This window comes from Dreissena polymorpha, chromosome 3 (assembly GCF_020536995.1).
Source record: "Dreissena polymorpha isolate Duluth1 chromosome 3, UMN_Dpol_1.0, whole genome shotgun sequence".
Lineage (NCBI taxonomy): Eukaryota > Metazoa > Mollusca > Bivalvia > Myida > Dreissenidae > Dreissena > Dreissena polymorpha.
Genome location: NC_068357.1, coordinates 75,186,795 through 75,207,459, shown reverse-complemented (window position 1 = coordinate 75,207,459; position 20,665 = coordinate 75,186,795). Strand labels below are relative to the sequence as shown.

The 20,665-nt window shown below is 34.6% G+C and overlaps 3 protein-coding genes and 1 non-coding gene across 5 annotated transcripts in view; 3 read left to right on the top strand and 1 right to left on the bottom strand.

Annotated features, from left to right (window-relative positions):
* Window positions 1-20,665, top strand: part of LOC127872340 (myosin-4-like) — a 360,094-nt gene that overhangs the window by 4,451 nt on the left and 334,978 nt on the right. Inside the window, exon 2 of the mRNA XM_052415671.1 lies at window positions 3,971-4,129. Within this exon, the coding sequence (XP_052271631.1) occupies window positions 4,019-4,129 (111 nt within the window). The 5' untranslated portion in view covers window positions 3,971-4,018. The remainder of the gene's footprint in view (window positions 1-3,970; window positions 4,130-20,665) is intronic.
* Trnas-aga (transfer RNA serine (anticodon AGA)) lies at window positions 5,445-5,526 on the top strand. The gene has a single exon. It is a non-coding gene; the product is annotated as a tRNA-Ser (tRNA).
* Window positions 9,017-11,108, top strand: LOC127874782 (uncharacterized). The gene is made up of 2 exons (XM_052419400.1): window positions 9,017-9,457; window positions 9,869-11,108. The coding sequence occupies exons 1-2, from the start codon at window positions 9,124-9,126 to the stop codon at window positions 10,660-10,662; spliced, it is 1,128 nt and encodes a 375-aa protein (XP_052275360.1). The 5' UTR covers window positions 9,017-9,123; the 3' UTR covers window positions 10,663-11,108.
* On the bottom strand, window positions 11,620-18,777 carry LOC127874787 (uncharacterized). 2 transcript variants are annotated; one of them, XM_052419416.1, is made up of 5 exons: window positions 18,151-18,777; window positions 16,979-17,292; window positions 16,372-16,422; window positions 15,642-15,698; window positions 11,620-14,376 (listed from the first exon to the last, which is right to left on the bottom strand). In XM_052419416.1, exons 2-5 carry the CDS (start codon window positions 17,286-17,288, stop codon window positions 14,261-14,263), a joined length of 534 nt encoding a protein of 177 aa, XP_052275376.1. In that variant the 5' UTR covers window positions 17,289-17,292; window positions 18,151-18,777; the 3' UTR covers window positions 11,620-14,260. The 2 variants fall into 2 exon arrangements, with proteins under 2 accessions (XP_052275376.1, XP_052275375.1); XM_052419415.1 differs by having other exon boundaries at window positions 11,622-14,376; window positions 16,372-16,425; window positions 18,151-18,762.

Below are 20,665 nucleotides of genomic sequence, written 5' to 3'. Positions count from 1 at the left end.
TGCATCACACAAAATAACAGACTCTGGTGGTATTGTACCAACCAATATACTACCTAAAGACCAGAAGGGAAGCTTGTAGTGGCAGTTGCTGATAACTGGAATCTGAATGAGCGAACAGTTGATGATAAAAGACGACTCATGTGATGACAAGCATGTTGGTCAGCAGTGCGCCAGCCGAGTCAACGAGGATTCCACGACTTCCGAAAGCAACAAGTAGGACGTTTGACAGTCAGTCACTTCCTGGTTTACAGGAGTTGTTTTTCAGTGTTTGTAACTTGAAAACATAATTTGTTATTTGCATCATTTGTATTAGTAAATACAATGTAAAACCTCATAATTTACAACATTTGTAAATAACGTTTACGAGTCTGTATCAAGCACTAATACCTGGTTAGATTTGATTGTTGAATAAATATGATACATGGAACACTGCATAGCTGTTCTTTACATTTGCCTTGATAAGTCTTAAAGTATTTATTAAAGATTAAAAGGAAACTTATTAAACTTGATGGTTATAATGCCAAATGACTTTCCACGAACCAGGAAAATGGCCACATAGCGTATGTAGTCTTGGTTACCATGGTTACCAACACAATTTTAGGCATTTACTTTTGTTTAAAATAAAGCTTGTAAATGTGGCTATATAATAAAGAGATTAGTTATCACAAAAAATGTAAAGCATTTGAATAAAAAAAGAAAATGATATGTCAATACTCAAATTTTCGTTTATTTTTCCATTTTGACCATGAAATAACCTTGACCTTGACCTTTGGTGACCTTGGTGATCTGTTTGGTAGAAGCCCTATATCAATGGATTACTTCTATCAGATATTAAAGTCAGTACATATAGGTGTTCAATAGACGTATTCAATTCATCTTTATTAGTAATTGAATCATAAAACGGCGGCCATCTTGGACGCCATCTTCGATTTCTAATCCCTCCAGCACTTTCCAGAAAAACGACATCTTGTTCTGAAATCTACAGACCCTGACGAACATTCTTGTATATTAAACCCTCTGTTTATGAGTTGTGGCCAGTTAGATGTTATAAAGCTTACCAAATTTGCAGCAATAGAAAGACAAATTGCTGCATATTCGTAAGATAACTTTGAGAACATGTCACAACGTGCATGGTTTATCTATGCCTGTATAGTATATTAATAGATATCGAAAGTGATATTAAAATCAAAAAATATCCGAGGTTACCATGCATACGATTAACACCAAGAGAAACCAAATTCACCGTTGCAATAATTATGAAAAAAGAGAGTATTGTTCCCATATACAATACATTTATATACGCGTAAGTACTTAAAAGGCTAACACTTGTCGTGGGTTCGATCCCTTTCGGTAGTGTACAAACTTTAGAATACCCGTAAGTGACTTCTGAAGAAAAACTTTTCCAATAAATCTCAAGCATCTTCAGACCTAATCTTGATTTAAAAGCATATAGACAAGCGTGTAAAAATGCAATTCCCAAATTATAAACTTATTTAATTAATCTCATATTACCAATACATGAATTTTGTTTGAATTATTAAAACATTATTAGTCGGCTGGATCGTTGTATTTTGTAAAGTTTGACTTGTTTTACAGCGACGTATAAAACATGTACGCTGATCCCGTTTAATGATCGCTATTCGCTAAAGCTGGCATTTTTTTCTAAGCCTCACCGGATAAACCTTCTCCATCTCGGCATCAACCATGTATTCTCTATATTTAAAAAGAAAGCAAGTGACCTTTGCGATTACCAAATACAAATGATAAATGGACATAACAATTATAATTATTCTTGTCGAGCCTCCTACATGTACACAACATTCCAGACGACCGAATAACTACCGATTGTGTCAAGTAAAAAATAGTTCCACTTTCAACTGTTCCTTTTAAAAATTTCCTATTGAAAATATGAGAAGAAATAAAAAACGAATCGAGAATGTGATTTTTTAAAATAAAAAATGCAGCAGCAAAAGAAAAAACTAAATTGTATTTATTTTAATGACAACTTAAATCCATTACTTATAACAATAAATTTACAAAGTTATACACCTCCATTTTCTATTCTTCCATCCCTTTGTCGAAATTCATTTTCTGTTTTTCCACCCCTATTATCGAAATGCATTTTAAACCACACTAGTTTTTGATAGCGTTTGTATCGAATGCTTAACCACTCTGTAAACCCGATTTACAAAATCGTAATCCTGCCCTACCGACATCTTTTATTCCTATCGAAGTTAACAATTATGAATAAAAAAACCCACACTCCGAAATACGTTTATGATTCGTTCGATGCTTTAAAAATATTTTAAAAAATACTGTTTATACACCACCATGTCAAACTTGTTGTCCCTACAATCCCGAGAGACACTAGTTAGATAGTATGAAATCACAATAGATACGTCATAAATTGCGTAATCAAGTAAATGAAAATGATAAATACGGAAAGCTGGTTCGGTAATATATTTTAAAGAAGAAAAAAATGATGATATATAATATAACAAAAACATTCATGATGCGTCCCAATAAAGTTCAAACGTCAAATATTATAACATGTTTATCGTCACAGCGTGCGTAGGTAATACACTACTTCCTGTTGACCGGAGATAGGAAAATTTATTCGACCCTGCTTTACTTGGTCCATGTTTGCAACAGAGGCAGGATAAATAGAGAATACAAGGTTGGTGCAGAGATGGAGACCGTTTATCCGGTGAGGCTTAGAAAAAGAAAATAGGGCGAGCTTTAGCGAGCCGTATTTTTCTTTTTCGGGCCGAACAGGATAAACGTTCTCCATCTCGGCATCAACCATATATTCGATTTATCCTGCTTCATGCCGTTGACACATTTTATCGAAGACAAACGATTAATTGACATAACAATGTTATTATTCTTGTCGGGCCTCCTACATTCCTGACGACCGAATAACTACCGATTGTGTCACGTAAAAAATAGTTCCACATTAAACTGTTCCTTTTAATACTTTACTATTGAAAATATGAAAAGAAATAAAAAAACGAATCGATAATGTGATATTTGTCTTGGTAAAAAATGAAAAAAAATGCAGCAGCACATTAAACACTAAATTTTATTTACCTTAATGACAACTTTAATCCATTGCTTATAACAATAAATTTACAACGATATACACATTCATTTTCTGTTCTTCCATCTATTTGTCGAAATCCATTTCTGTTTTTCCATCTCTATTATCGAATTGTATTTTAAACCACACTATTTTTGATAGCGTTTGTATCGAATGCTAACCATTCTGACCCAAAACCCGTTTACGAAATCGTAATCCTGTCGTAGCGAATTATTTTATTCCTATCGAAGTTAACACTTATAAATGACAAACACACTATCCGAAATACGTTTATGATTCGTTCGATGCTTTAAAATATTTAAAAGAAAAATACTGTTAAAATAACCACGTCAAAATTGTTGTCCCTAAAATTCTGAGAGAACTAGATAGAAGAGTCTATGTTTTGTCTGAGAAATAACGTCACACTTGATAGATCTACGTCATAAATTGCGTAATCGAGTAAATGAAAATGATAAATACGGAAAGCTGGTTCGATAATATATTTAAAAGAAGAAAAAAGGATGCGTCCCAATAGATTTCAAAGGTCAAATATTAGAACATGTTTATCGGCGCGTAGGAATACATACTTACGGTTAGATCACGGTCACGTGATGTACTGCCGGATATCAACTAGTTTATCCGACCCTGCTTTATATCGTCAATGTTTGCAACAGTTGCAGGATAAATATTTATATATGAACACAATAACACCTATACTTATAGACTCTGAAAGGACGATCTAAATGCCACAGTCATCAAACAAAATAAATTGTTTAAATTATATTTAACATCATAATATTCCATGGGGCAAAATCTGATGCTCGACTTATTAAAGTTTGACCTAAATAGTTCTTAATTCTTATTCAATGCTAAATCAATATCTCTCTGCAGAGGCCGTTGGGAGTTTCGCAGAATAAATCTGAAACAACAATAGCTGTGATGATGTCAACCGTCGGACAGTCTCCACAACAATTGATTTCCATTGAAGAAGATAAGATGCATGTAACTGTTCCTGGCGCAAACAAGATGGAAAGACTTCCAGTCGACATGGTAAGACTGATGTGTGTCACGACACATCGATATTCCACAGTTGTATACTACACTTTTCTGTCTTTCTTATTTGTATATTTCAGAATATCATAAACATATCTCTCGCCCACTAAAGATAGATCATTTCACATACACACTGAAACTATTAATAAATATTCCATCTTAAAGCGTTTATTTTATTGGGAAACTTCTCGTTTCAATATTTAAAGAAAAATACATGTTGAATACTTGTTAAAAAACAGCTACGATTGAGCGCATCAATTGCATATGTAAGATTCGTACTTAATTTAATAACCTTCACACTTCAAAAAAAATAATGCCTCACTATATAAAAATTATATACTAACGACAACATACTTATTTATAAACCTTTTATAGTAAAATTCTGTATATCATAATAATAAGTTTACGTGTTTAGTTTTGGCCTCTGAATGGAAGTGAATGGCATTGGGACAATGTAATTTGATTGTATGAAGCTCGGCCAATGCAATTGATCAAAATCGTACATAAAAAGAGTGATGTTTATTTTTTTCCTAAATGACATAATTGCAGCATAGAATAAGAACATACACTTTGAACTTTATAAGTACAAACATAATGGATATATTTTTAATAAACAATATCGCGAGAAAGAGAAATGCTTATTAATACCCGCTAGTATGTTATTGCACGAAAATAATAACAACACGACATTAACATGGTTTTAGCTGGGGTCAGCACCCTTGAATGGTCAATCCACAGCATGGGGTTTAAACCGGTTAAAAGATTAACCGAATCTCACACTTAGCCCAGAATGAAGATGAACACACACGTGTAAATAAAGTGAACCGAATTGGTTAATTAATAAAGCAATAAAAACACACTTATAATAAAAACAGAGACTTTCAGTTGCAAGTTTATACATCAATAGATAAATATGCATCAGAACAATAGACAGCGATATTAACTTTTTTAACATATATGATATAAAGATGAAAGTCGTTTATTTATATTGTGTACTGTTTTTGGTGTTTAAATTATTTCCTATTTCTTAACTTAAGGTAGCGCACCTCTAATGATTTCCCGCGATTTATTTTACGATCATTGACGATCTTCAATGACCGGTTTTTTCCGAGAGATGCATTTTATTTTTTTCAAATTTCGAATTTTGATATTTGTTTACCTAATTCATTTAGAATACATTATTTTCACTATAAATATTGACTTTGATCCAACTATCATCTGAAAAATACGATTTGGCGATTTCTTCAAAGACCGACGAGCCTTTTTACCTGTTTACTTATGTATATCTAATTTAAGATTGCATGAATGTGAAGTTGTCGTGGCCGAGTGGTTAAGGCGATGGACTAGAAATCTTTTGGGATCTTCCGGCGCAGGTTCGAATCCTGCCGACATCGCATACTTTTTGCGACGTGTTTTATTTCTTTTCTAACGTAATTTGAGTTAATATAGCATATAAGCTATGTTTATTGTTAAATATGTTGAAAATTGTATGCACATCCTTCAATTTTTAAAATTAAAACAACGTTATGGCTAAATTGGGTAATTTACTGCTGAAAATACGAATGATGCATGTTGCATTTTTATTTTTATTTCAAAAAGTAAACGGTAAATCTGTCTATTTCTTGGTATTTTTGCTGTATATAGTGTTTCTATAAAAACTAAGTTTAAAATATAACTTAAATGATACTATTTTGAATTTTATGACACTTTGTTTTTAACCGACCCAATTTTTACTTGGCTGAAATCACTTCCACTTCATGGCGCTATTCCATAGATAAAAATTTGTAAAAAATAAATGTCTGTTAAAGAATACTTATTTCATCTTGTTTAAACTTTAAACACCTTTACTGCATCTGTACACACCAACTGCATGCCCATATTTGGAAATTTGAATGAATTATGGAACTTTTATATACCCCAGGGGTAAAAATAAACTGGACAAATCCGAGCGTGAGGGTGGTTTTGAAAAAATCGGTATATTTTTTTTTAAAAGCATGGAAAGCCTACCTACAAATTTGCATGTAGTTCAGTGAAATGATGCTAGTTAGGAAAAGAATTAATTAAATTATATTTGGATATGTGCCCATTAGGGGTGCGCTACCTTAAATTAACAGCTACTTCTGATCTTAAAACCTGATGTGTTGATAACTAAAGCAGTTTGTTAATGTTTTATAACCCGACCCATTACATGGTAGGTATGGTAACATAAGAAAGAGAGATTTTCATTAATTGTGAATCATTTTAATTGCGACACGCTAATATCATTTGGCAAAATATGACTACTGACTGCTTTTAACACTCAAACGTGTTTTAATCACCCTAAACTAATATGCTGCGTTTACAGCATCACGTTGACTTTTTGAATGTGTGTATTCTGGCCATGTACTATAACTACTGTATTATACGTTGGTTTTAGTAAAACACGGTTAATTGTGTATGTGTTTAATACGTGAGTTTTCTTTTTCTTTAGCAGCCAATTACAAAATGACGCCCTATTTCTATAACACAAAATGATTTAATATTCATTGTACTTTTCTTTACTTTATATATTCCCAAAACATAAATCATTTGTAACATGCACTATGGATATAATGTACAAAACACGGTAGTTCTTAATATTCGGATAAAACTTGAAAATATGACGAAAGGCAAAGAACTGCATATGTGTATGATTGCTTTGAGAACATTTCACAACGTGCATGATTTATCTATGCCTGTATAGTATATTCATAGAAATCGAAAGTGACATTAAATTCAAAAATTTTCCTTGGTTACCATGCACACGATTATCACCAAGCGAAACCACAATCGGTTCAATTCACCGTCGCAACAGTTATGATATGAAAGTATTTTTATACATATACAATTAATTTATATACACTTAAACACTAAAATGCTTACACGTGTCGTGGGTTCGATCCGTTTCGGAAGTGCAAAAACTTCACAATACCAGTAAGTAACTTCTGACGATTAATTAACTTTGACACTTAATCTCAAGCATCTTTACACCAAAGCTTGATTTAAAAGAATGCAAACAAGAATGCCATCATGCAATTTCCAAATTTTAAACTTGTTTAATTTATCTCTTAATAACCAAACCATTATTGGGTTTTATTTATTCAAACTGTGAATTAATTCGCGAAATTTTGCAACTTAGTCGGCTGGATCGTTGTATTTTGTAAAGTTTGACTCGTATTGCAGCATCGTATAATGCTAAATATATAGTTTCCATTTATGCTGATGCCGTTTAATGATAAGAACATTAAGAGGAATACATGTACGTAGTTTGACTATATTTGTGTTGATTTTAACCTCTGGTATGTAACCTTTTTGTGATATCAGTATTACCTAACCTGAACGTAATTCTGCTACTAATCGATTTATTTTCCCTCGTTTTTTAAAAGCGTCTTCACTGGGGGCTGACGAGGTCAAAGCGTAGTCCGTTTCGCTACGACGTCGGGTATATGTTTTTCTACGAAAACATTGTGTAAATACACTACTTAATCAGGCGAGTTTCATCTTTTCTGGTGTTTATGGATTAGAGAACGGAACATCCAGTAATGTTAGGCACTTATTTTCAATAACAAACTAATAACAAATGCGCGTAGTTGCAACCTTTAAGTTTATTTTGAGCTTAAATCGAAATATTTTGATTTGAAGCAATGCATAAGGTGGTCATTCTGTTAAAATTACCAATTACGGTAACTTAAATTAAATAAAACTACATGTTACTTTGATTCAGTGTACATTACACATTTTAAAGTACAAAACAGGTTACGAACATGTGTTTTAATTATTCGAATGCTTTGTTTCAAAGGTAATTACATGTCGCTTTATGTATAGGTTTCGCACAGAGTATGTATTGGTTGCGCAACGAAGTACAAATATAATGTATAGGTTGCTCAACGAAGTCTCTGTATCCATTTCATGCCATTGCCCAGTGCAAAAGATGCCGTGCTTCACTGTGCGCATGAACATCAAAACGAAAAGGTTGATCCCGGTGAAAGCCGGCAGAGCCCCGGTATACCGTCACTACGCCGGCACTCACCGGGGCTATACCGGCATCAGACCCCGACAGAGCTGCGGCAACGCCCCGGTTTAACGGGGGACAACCGGGGCTCCACCGGGAAAGTATTCAAATGTTCAATACCTCTGGGATGAACCAGGAGTTACCGGGAAGGACCGGCAATGACCGGCTTGGCACTGGAAACAACCGGGACTTCACCGGGAACAACCGGGACGGCACCGTCAGAGATCCGGTTTACTTATGCAACGTAGCTATAAAGGGACTCTGCCGGCATTCACCGGGGCTCTACCGGGGCGTTGCCGTAGCTCTGCCGGGGTGTGTTTGGGCCCCGGTGGAGCTACGGTGCCGTCCCGGTTGTACCCGGTACAGTCCCGGTGCCACGCCGGTCGTTACCGGTCCTACCCGGTGACTCCCGCTTCATCCCGGAGGTATTAAACATTTTAATACTTTCCCGGTGGAGCCCCGGTTGTCCCCGGTCGTCCACGGGTCATCCCGGTGGAGCACCGGTTCATCCCGGTAGTGCCCCGGTTCATCCCGGTAGATGCCTGTTCACGCACTGGGGCTCCGCCGGCATCATATTGAGACTGGGCCTTAACCGCATTGTAACACGAGGTAAATTTACCGGCCGTCATGTACGCAGTAAACAATAACCTGTGACAGAAACCCACTTCCACACCTTTACAACGATATATTGATTATGCAATTGCGGATTTATGCCATTGGGGTCCTACTTTCCACACCTTACGGCTGTTACAGGTGTGGATTTTACAGGTAAAATCATGTATACGAACATGAAATTCATCTCAAAATTAGTTGACGATAACCGATTTTCAAGAAAATCGCTTTGATATATACAATGAGCGCATTCGGCATACATACCCGTGTAAAATCGTTTTGCTTACCCTATGTAACCCGAGTAACTCGGGTAACGGATTTAGTCCGAACGCTTATGGAGTAATTCAAGATGGCTGACAAAACACGAAGAAAGAAAGGTTTAATAACGTTAGCAATTAAAAAACTCATGGACGCTAACCGCACCAGATCATTGTTCATTCTCATGACTCAAAATGACTTTGTAACTACAAGACTTTTACGGCGCGACAGTGTACCTCGCATAAGATTGTATGCAGAATCGATAGTGCCAAGATACAGTTTGAGCGACTTCAAAAGTCACTTTCGCCTAGAAAGAAGCTCATTTGAAATCATATGTGGTGTCATTGGCAGTCATTTGAAACGACGCAAAGGAAACATACCACTGGCTTTGGAGAAACAACTGTTGATTTTCCTATGGTTTATGGGTACTTATTTTTACTAAATCTTCATAGATTAAAAACAGTACTACTTTGCCTATATGTATATACAGTAAACATGTAGATCTATTAGAGCTATAGTTATACTGCATTTCATGAACAAATGAACAGACTCATCTGATTGGTGAAAAACATACCTCTTTATGACTTTTTGCGTCATGATTTCTGCAAGTGTAATCATATACTTACTACCGCGCAGTAATATGTATTGCACAAATTACTTCATACAATATTTTGTGCATGTGTTTTATAGTATCACTCATTGATAGTTGGAAAAGTGTATCAGAAAATTAAGTCATGGCACCCAGGGACCTATACGTATAGGTCCCTGTGGCACCGTTTCTAAACACTGTCAAAATATTGAATAAGCTTTATTTATATCCATTTTTTTATTTTCAGGAACACACGACAGTTTTCGGTCACTGGCAGACAGATTTGGGATATCAACATCTACCGCACACATTTGTTGTTGGAAAATTGCACGTATAATAAGTATGCATCTAGTGAGACTATTTATAAAGTGGCCAAGGAATGAAGCACTTGACTCTGTAACTCAGGGATTTTCGGAAAAGAGCAAGCTTCCAGGCATTGTTGGCGCGATAGATGCGTCTCATGTACGCATAACGGCTCCTCAGATACATCAAGAATCCTATTACAACAGGAAAAAATTTCACTCAGTTATTCTCCAGGCTGTTAGTGATCATCGTCTTTTGTTTCTTGATATATTTGTTGGCTGGCCTGGCAGCAGTCACGATGCACGAGTTTTCAAAAACTCACCACTCTTTTTAGATAGTGCTGAAAAGGTTATACCCAAGAACAAGTATATACTTGGAGATGCTGCATATCCACTACTACCTTGGCTGATGACACCATTCAAAGATTACGGAACTCTGTCAAGGGAAAAGCAAAATTATAACAAGCAGCACAGCAGAGGAAGACAGGTTGTAGAACGTGCTTTCGGCCAACTGAAGGGGAGGTTTAGACGATTAACATTCTTTTATGTACACAAAATTGAGTTTTTAACTTACTGTATAGTAGCTGCGTGTGTTCTCCATAATATCTGTCTTATAAATGACGATGAAATCACTGATTTTTGTGCAGAACCTGATATTAATGTGTATGATGAACTAAATGAAGACAGAGAGAGTGGAATCCAATTTAGAGATGAACTTGTACGACATCTGTCTCAGTGAAAGTTTAACATTGTACTTTATTTGTACTGTTGCATGTTGGAAATGATTTTATTATCAGATGCATTGCTTTGAGCTTATGTCATAATCAGTTCAGATTGAGATGTAAATTAAGGTACCAGTTGGTTTTACCTTACATTTCACTATATGTCCTAATTTACAGCAATACACCTGGTTACAGTTATGTTGTATTTGCATGTATGTTCATGTGTCATATTCTAACGTTATCGTCACATATAAAGCATAGTATTTACTGATGTTCTTAATTTATGTTTGATAGATTTCCTTCTTGAATACATCTTTTCCAGGAAACATAGTAATATTATACTCAAATTTCATATGTAAGAATTACGTTTTAATACATAGTCTTTATATACGCCTAATGTAAGTTTTCAACAGATAAGTTAACATTCCAGTGGTCGGATAACTAACCAGCATTCCTGGAGTTCAATGAGTACTGGCAATTTTTTTCTAAAATTTCTTAGGTGGAAGGTTAATATCCATTAAGACACTGACCTGTATTAAACAACCACAGATAAATTTTGCCTGCCACCCTGTGGTTCAAACCAGCAACGACTGGAATGACAGTCTGATGTCTTACCAATGAGCTATCTAGGCAAGCTTGGAACAGACATGGTATTAAGACACTACTAATTTTCGCTGCCGGAACATATGATTCTGGGAACCTTCAATCCACAACACAAAGAATGTTGATTGAGTTGAAACATAATTTATTAACAAATTATAGAAATTTAAAATAAATTATCATAGTAACAATGTACTCCTTGTACTCTTAGGGAATTGACTAGATTAAACAAAACTAGGAATAAGTCCACAGGACATTAAATTAATGCAACCCCCCCCCATCTTTCACCTGCTTGTCTTTTTCCCCATTTCTGTTATTAAAAGGTTGAAGTTTAAACCTACGGGAATGAACAATTTTGACAAACACATTTAATAAGAAACCTTCGGGGACTGGTGATGCTCCCTAAAGTTTTTTTTTCACAATATTGCACTATATATTCAGATAAAAGGAAACATCTTGAGGGGCATAACTTTAGACAAAATAATACGATGGATGGTTTAGCAACTTAAAAATTTCAAAGGGCCATAACTCTCTAAACAAATCATCTAACCAGAACCCACAAATAACATGCGCATCTCCTCAAGGTAGTTAAGCTTCCCATAAAGCTTCATTGTATTCCAGTCAGTAGTTGGGGAGAAATAGCCCGGACAAGAATTGCACTATATGTACAGTTTATAGAAAATTTCAAAGGGCCATAACTCTGTGAAAAATCATCCGACCAGAACCCGCTGAAAATATGCACATCTCCTCTTGGTAGTGAAGCTTCCCATAAAGTTTCATTGAATTCCGGTCATCAGTTGCTGAGAAATAGCCCGGACAAGAATTGCACTATATGTACAGTTAATGGAAAATTTCAAAGGGCCATAACTCTGTGAAAAATCATCCGACCAGAACCCACTGATAATGTGCACATCTCCTCTTGGTAGTGAAGCTTCCCATAAAGTTTTATTGAAATCCGTTATTAGTTGCTGAGAAATAGCCCGGACAAAAATTGTGCACGGACGGACGGACGGACAGAGGAAGCGGCGACTATATGATCCCCCCAAAAAAATTTGGGGGGAGCATAAAAATGAAATAAAATACAAAAATTGTCAAACAAATGGCTGGTGAAAAGCAATAGTGAAGTAAACCACATTTTCACAAAAATGAGTTATTGATTTCTTACAGACTTCAAAATTGGAAAATGATGATTAATTTTTAAGAATCTAGGTGTTAAAATTTTGAAATTGTAAATTAGGATTTCATTGAAGAGATATAGAAAAATAGGTATACTGCATTTGAGCCATATTTCAGCCCCAAAATGAAGGTAGGAAAATTCCTTTAGTTTCATTGTATGTCAAAGGCACCCAAAAATTCAATAATTTTGAGTATACTTTTCTGTAAAATATTTAGGGAAATTATATTTATGCAATCTGTTTTAGTACACTACTAGATTGTGCAATTCTACATGAAAGTAATTTTTAATTAATTAGCCTCAATCAATGTTCCATCATTTAATACCCTTAGTCATAATTTTACACGTAATCATACTGTGAGGGCATTATGACAATATATCACTATGTCAAATATTATGCATGTAATGCTTTCTTGTTAAAATTGTGATAAGTTTGGAAATAAATTTATATAGCATAGAATTATAGTTTATATACAACAGCTCCCGCGGGAACCAATGCTTGTCTGTTAATCAGAGTCAAAGGAGTCAAGGTTGAAATCAGAGGTCAAGGTAAAAAATTCAGCTCTGGATAGGCATTGTTGCAAGAAGAAAAATATTTGTGAATTTGATGAACATATGCAAATAACAAAGAAGTAATGACTCACATCAAAGTTTTTGCACGACGACTACGCTAATAACCCTTTGTATTGAGAAACATTTGCAATGTGGGTTGGTTGACTATGACATATTTATCTACGAATTAGAAATAAAAGAATGTCATAAAGAACTATCCCACGAATTTATGTTTTTATTAAAAAAACAAGAGATGTGTTTGTCAGAAACACAATGCCCCCTAATGCACCGCTTTTGTTTTTGACCTTTGACCTTGAAGGATGACCTTGCCCTATCACCACTCAAAATGTGCGGCTCCATGAGATACACATGCATGCCAAATATCAAGTTGCTATGTTCAATATTTCAAAAGTTATTGCAAAACTTTACTATATTAGAGTTTTAAATTTTTGACCTTTGACCTTGAAGGATGACCTTGACCTTTCACCACTCAAAATGTGAAGCTACATGAGTTACACATGCATGCCAAATATCAAGTTGCTATGTTCAATATTTCAAAAGTTATTGCAAAACTTTACTGTAAGGTTAGTTTTGGGACAGAATGACAGACAGACAGGCCAAAAACAATATACCCCCGATCTATCGATCCGGGGACATAAAGAAATTAAACTAATAAACATTCGTCTATGAAAGCCTACAATTGACTATTAACAAAATTACGATATATGACACCAATGTTTAATAAGTTGAAGGCACACTTAAACACTTCGATTCCATTTTTCTAAAAATGACGATCGTGTGAGTTAGTTCACTATAATGCTTTTAACCCTCAAAATAGCCTTACTAGCATGAAAAAACATAGTAATTAAAATTAACTCTTCAAATTAAAATTAATCAACAAAATTAAAACAGTTTTTCTAATTCTTTAAAACAATACATCTTTAGTTCAGATAAGTTTACAACTTATCAATAAGTTTTTTCATCAGCTCATTTTGCTCATTATTCATTTTCTTAAGTGCAGAGAGCAACCTCTGATCTCTTTCTTCCATCAATTCCTTCAACTCATTTATCATGCTTCTCCTGCAATAACGCTTGGGTTCAGACACTGGTGTAGAACTACTAGAAGCAGTTACACTCTCATCATATTTAAATGAGCATTTACCACTTCCTGACTTTTTGCTTTTATCAAGATATGCTTTGTATGATCGTTTCATATATTTGTACCTGTCTATGCACTGAGTTACAGTGACATTGAAACCATGTCTTATGAGAACATCTGCAATGCAAGATCACACCTCATTTTTGTTTTCTGCAGTTTTCAGTTTTTCCATGTTCTCTGCAGTCGTGTCAAGTAGTAGTTTAGTCTCGGCCTCATTCCATTCATGACGTTCTCCATTGTTGGAATCTAAAACAGTAAATTAACTTTATTTGTGGGTTATAATAAACAAGAGACGTGTTTGTCAGAAACACTATGCCCCCTTCTGCGCCGCTTTGATGCCATATATTTGACCTTTGACCTTGAAAGATAACCTTGACCTTTCACCACTCAAAATGTGCAGCTCCATGAGATACACATGCATGCCAAGAATCAAATTGCTATCTGAAGCGACATAGAAGTTATGAGCATTTTTGGAAACCTAAACGCGAAACCTAAACGCATAGTGTGACGGCAAGACAGACAGACAGACGATCGGTCCAATCACTATATGCCCTCCTTCGGGGGCATAAAAACAACTATTTAATCAATTGTTTTTCACAATCAAATTACATGTACTGAAGTAATTATGTTTATTATTATAAGTTTATTATTTAAGTGATTAATTAAGTTTACATGTATTAAGGTCAAATTTTCAAAGGATTTTGATGTATTGGCATCACAAGAAAATCAAGGACACAAGACACTGTCAATGTTCTTCTCAAAATGTGAAAAGGGTACAGAAAAGACAAATTATTCTAGAATCTTAAAAACCAAAGTCATACTTGGTGCACAATGATAGAAGCAATCCAAACGATTCGGGTTTCGTGAGTTAGAATCAACCAGACCACTTAACCTGGTTTATGAAAATGTTTCTAAAGTTATTCAAACCCTGCTGATGAATATGTAGAGAGGTTGTCAGCATTTAGCACTAGTGTTCCACTCAAATGGTAGGTTAATTTATACAGGATTTATTTGAATTTGTATGGAAGGAGGCTTGAAGCTTATAGATACAATCTGGAATATGTTCCTTGAACCAACAAGTACTAAGCAAGCATTAAGTTTCTTGCTCATCAAAATACGGCTGGCCAATGACAGGAACACCTCCAATAACAAGTATGATGCACTAACATTTCTGCCATTGGTGTTTGTTAGTCAGCCCGTTAACAATTTGCATGCTGGGAAATTTGTCGTCTGCTAAAATGCTGTCTGCTAAATTTCTAAAATTAGCATTTTGTTCGATTTTTTTTCAAAGAATACTATCAGAATAGCAAACAGTTTGGATCCTGATGAGACGCCACGTTTTGTGGCGTCTCATCTGGATCCAAACTGTTTGCAAAGGCCTTCAAAATCAGGTTCCAGCGCTCAAAGGGTTAAAAGCCAGCTTGCATTAGGTCAAATAACTGGCTCCATATACCCATAAAACAATAATGTGGTTACCTGTATATAAACAAAATGATTATGAAAAATTATACCTTGGGCACTTGATGTTTGCTTTGTTTCTTTGTCAACTGAAGGTGGATCAACAGAATCTGAAATCCATGGATACAATTTGGTGTTTGAAGTTTAATCACTGTCGCTTTTGTGAAAATAGACAAATGCCAAGTTTACAAAGATGTTAACCAAATGCTTAAGTTCTCAAGAATATGCATTTTGAAAAAAACATATGATGGCAAATACATTAACAAGTAAGTGTGTGAAGTTTCATCACTGTAGGTTTTGTAGAAATAGACTAATAGCCAACTTGCCAAAAAAGGTTAAGCTTTTTGTGACGGACAGCATGCCGGAATGGGATAAAGGGCCATTTCCATTGTTATTTTCTTTTAATAAAGGGCCATTGTCCCCCTATTCTGTTGTTACGGAATAAAGTCTATTGTTATCTTATGTTCTGTTTACAGTTAGATGGCTCCCAAACCCTTACCGGTAGCCCGGAAGGACGGTGCTAACACTAAATGCTTGGGGCATAAAAACAATGTTGGTCAAATCATTGCAAAGTTCACAGCCATGAGTCAGGAAAAACACAAACTAGTTCATCAATCATTATGCAACCATTTCTGGCATTGAAATGAGAGCCAGGTTTCACACACTAACTTATGTTCTAAACTGCTTTCCACAGAAACATAGCAAATTGAAATACATGTATATGCATTTTCTCAAAATGTGTTTAATAAAAATATTTATTTTATAAAATGTCAGTGAACTTACTTTTTCCGGTGGAACTTTCCTGTGGCAACTGCACAACAGATCCTTCAGCCCCTGCTGAATTTAAAACAACATTTCTCTGATAAATACACACATCCTTAATATTTACATATACATGTACATATACATGTACATATGGCTGACTTTTGACACTTCTAAACTTTAAGTTTATTATTTTTGAAAATCTGGTAGTAACGTTAAGAATTTCACAAAACCTTATCTGGAGCTCTGATTTATTATTCTGCAAAGAAAAGATCAGGTGAAATTTAATGATTTCAATCACCACATCAATTTACTTGGTAACATAACTAATGTACAAATCCAATCCAATGTAAACTGTACAAGTAGTTTGTGACAAAAATTGCGGTAAATTTCAACTCTGTGAAGCAAAGTTAGACGTCAAATATTATGACCTTAGCATATAGTATTAATTCAGTTGAATCTGTACCATTACATGTACTTTGTGACAAAAATACCTACTAAAGTCAACAGACAATCTGACCGGCAGGTGATTAAGATTCCTATAATCCCCCATCCAAACTTCTTTATCCTTTAATATAATATGATCTTAACAAGATGAACAAGTTTCTAAACTGTATTGCCAACTTACCTTCACAAGTAGAACCCGGCATGTCACATATAACTCTGTCGAATCTTTCCCAGTCAATTAACGTGCACAGTATCCAGGGATGGAGGTCCTCTAAAGCTGCCTTTCCTATGGCATTTAAGTTGTCCAAAACCTTTGGATAAACAGCTATAGTGTATTCTCGAACGATTACAGGTATGTCAGCTGGGCACATTTGTTTTTGGAGCTGGTCTCTGTATTTATCGTCACAGGCAATGTAAGATTTCAGAATGTCTTTTGACAGATATCGGTGATATCTTGTAGGAATGACGGTAAACAATGGCCCGATGCACATAATTCTGAAACAACAGTTATACTTTGTGATTACATTCATACTGTAGATACATTTGCAGTTTTAGCAGGTACTATATAAATATAAAATTTTACTGGCCCAAGGTTGTTGGGCGCTTACGGTGAACTTGAAGACAGCATAATGATGAGGTCATTAAATACGCATTTAAAAAATCGACCCGAATAGATCTGAATGGACTTTTGTATCCATTATAGCTTTCTTAAAGAGGCCTTTTCACGTTTGGGTAAATTGACAAAATTGAAAAAAGTTGTTTCAGATTCGCAAATTTTCGTTTTAGTTATGATATTTGTGAGGAAACAGTAATACTGAACATTTACCAATACCATGCTCTAAAATAGCCATTATATGCATGTTTTGACGATTTAAAAACATGAAAATTATAAAGCGTTGCAATGCGAAACAAATTCTGTTGTTGTCGTTATATTTGGTGAAACTACAAGGATTGCTTATATAAAGCATAAAATACCTCTGACATTGTATCAGGAAGGATAGCCCAGTGGTCTAAGTCGTTTTTACTCCAGGACTCAAGTGGTTCGAGCCCTGCTGACTGCTGAGGGTTATCTTTTTTCTTTTTTTAAATTTTATTCTTGAATTTTTACTGGAGCTTTTTAGATCCAATGTTTACATTTATCAATATAAAGCATTTAATGACAAACTTCAAAACATGCCAAAATCTGTGAAAAGGCCCCTTTAACAAAACATTTGTGCACACAATGGTCATATAAGTAACTATTAAACACAGTTTCCAGTTTCTCATTCTTCACAGAAACCGTACATTACATCCGGTTCTTGTTCTTCGGTATATCTTCTTTAATATGTTTGGAAAGACAGGTAAGGAAATTACCTAGTCCAAATAATTAGACGTAAGCTACCCCGCTTACGTCTAAACGGCTACCGTCGTTTTCCTATAGCAAATTGAGTTCAACTTAAACTTCATTTTTTCTCGTTAAATCTTTGCTAATGCATAAAATTATCATTAATTAGACATAAATGTGAGCGATTACCTCTTAAATGTGTAAAAATTGTGCTTTTAAACCACTTATGTACATTTTTAAAAATAAACATACACAACACACGAAGTGTGTTTGTCGTTTATAGAATTACATTGAATTATCTTGAACGAAATTATTTTTTGAATAGGTTACACATAACCAATTGTTGTTGTACAACAAACCACATCACTTTTTAGCTTTCTGTACTTTTTAATTAAATGAAACCTATATGTGTGTGTTAAAACTACCAGTTGTATCACGGAGTGTATATTGATAGGAGATGATTCGAGTATTTGACCCTTACTGTAGTAAATTCAATCTTATGCAAAAACTATTCATTCGATTTTATTGGTTTATACGTTATCTTGTTGCTTATTAATTCCTCTTTCAAAAAATATACGTTTTAGTATACTCCCGTTGCTATTAATGGATTTATAGCGAGATAAACACAAGAAATACACATTTTATGTTTTACCACCGCGCGTTTTACCGCGTTGTGGCTATCGATCTTGTACAATTAGCGTAAAGCGAAGCGCCGAGGTTATACATTTTGATGTACCCACTCACGTCTTTTGTTGAATTATAGTTTCATTTCTCGGCCGATTTTGACAAATTATATATCATTAGAAAGCTTACGTTCCGTAGTAAACAGATATATAAACATATATTAAGTGTTTCTTCTGATTTCGACAGCCCGGCGAGTTATAACTTTAACTTTTGCAAATATCATACCGTATTGGAGTTTTAGAATCTAGATTTACGGTTGACATGTTCGTACTTAATACCAATTTGTAGCGTTTATATTTGGAGTTCAGTTTTAAAAATTACATCTTGCTTAGGAGAATAGAATTCTGTATACGATAGAAAAAAATTGTTTTAAAAAACGAAAGTAATTAAGGAATGAAGGCGGAAGAAAGTAGCGCGCGTTCCTAACGCACTGAACTGATGCTACGATCTTGGCGATTATGCTTTTGTTTAGAAACCGGCCATTGAATTTCCTTTGCCATGATTATTATATTTTTGATGGAATATATTGTGGTATTTTGTTCACGAAACATATCAATAAAGCTTATTATAAATAAATCTTAACAAATTAACGATTTCAGCTCTTGTTTATAACACAGAAAGGGTGATAACTTTATGATGAAACAGCTTTTATAGCGGATCCTCTCGATTTTATTCGGCTTTGCATGCATACTTGAAATAAAATGGGTGTAAAAAACATTCATCGTTTGCTGTTAATTATCAACGAGGGACTTATGTATAATTATATGAAATGTTATTTACCTTAAATTATCAATTTATTAAAGATTCTTGAATATCACGGTCGGTGAACATTACGCATTTCGTATTTTGACATCAGGGCATCATGTCCAACTATTCAAAATCATATTTTTTTTCACTGGGACGATGACGGCTTAGATTTAGACAGGCAGACAGATAGTTTATTCAGACTTATACAACAGTACATCGTCTTCAACTCAAATATATAAATTATTTTTAGACGAATTGTTAGGTGATTACACATATAGCAGTGATGATTCTGAGAATGTTGCCATGTTTCTTATCCGTGTAATCTAGAGTCCGTGGTTTGAGCATTTTTATCGCGGTGTTCAATAAAAGATATCTCAATAATCTTGTTTATCGATAGATCTGTGGTTTTATTGCCCCTGTGTTCAGCACAAACCAATTATCTCTTTATGATCAGATACTGTGCCGACCAATACTAAATAGCACTATGGTGTCATACGCCACAGCAGGGACCTATACTTGTGATCATGGAGTCTTAGTGCAAGACTTAAAAAAGTATGTTGTTTCGCTTGCGGTTGTTAAAGCTAAAACGGGGCTTCCCAGCTGGCACAGCTGCAGATATTCGGATTTGAATACCTAAACTTATTCAGACCTTATTCTTAACCGTTGCGCGTTTTACGATATCGGATTTTAGGCGGGAATACAACTCAGTGAAACTATTCAATTTCTTATACAACATTAAGCATATTAACAGTTATTGAAATTAACAATATCAGCGACATCTTTTTAAAGACTAAACACCTTTTCCAGTATCGAATTTAACATGTCAATAAAATATATAAATACCAAAAAAGGCTTTATTTAATATTGTTCACATTAAACCTTTAAATGAAAGTGTCGCTTTAACCATTTTCCGTGTCTTATTTAGCCGCGAATCGTTTGCTAAAAACAGTTAACAAAAAGGGCTACACGTTCTAATTTTTAATGAAATACAAAAATAAGTATAACATAATTAATAACGTCCATAAACACACACGGCAAGATCAAAGTTTTAATGGAAAACTAATATGACATTCCACGTAAATTATTATTTTCGTCTAAATCGAATACTATATA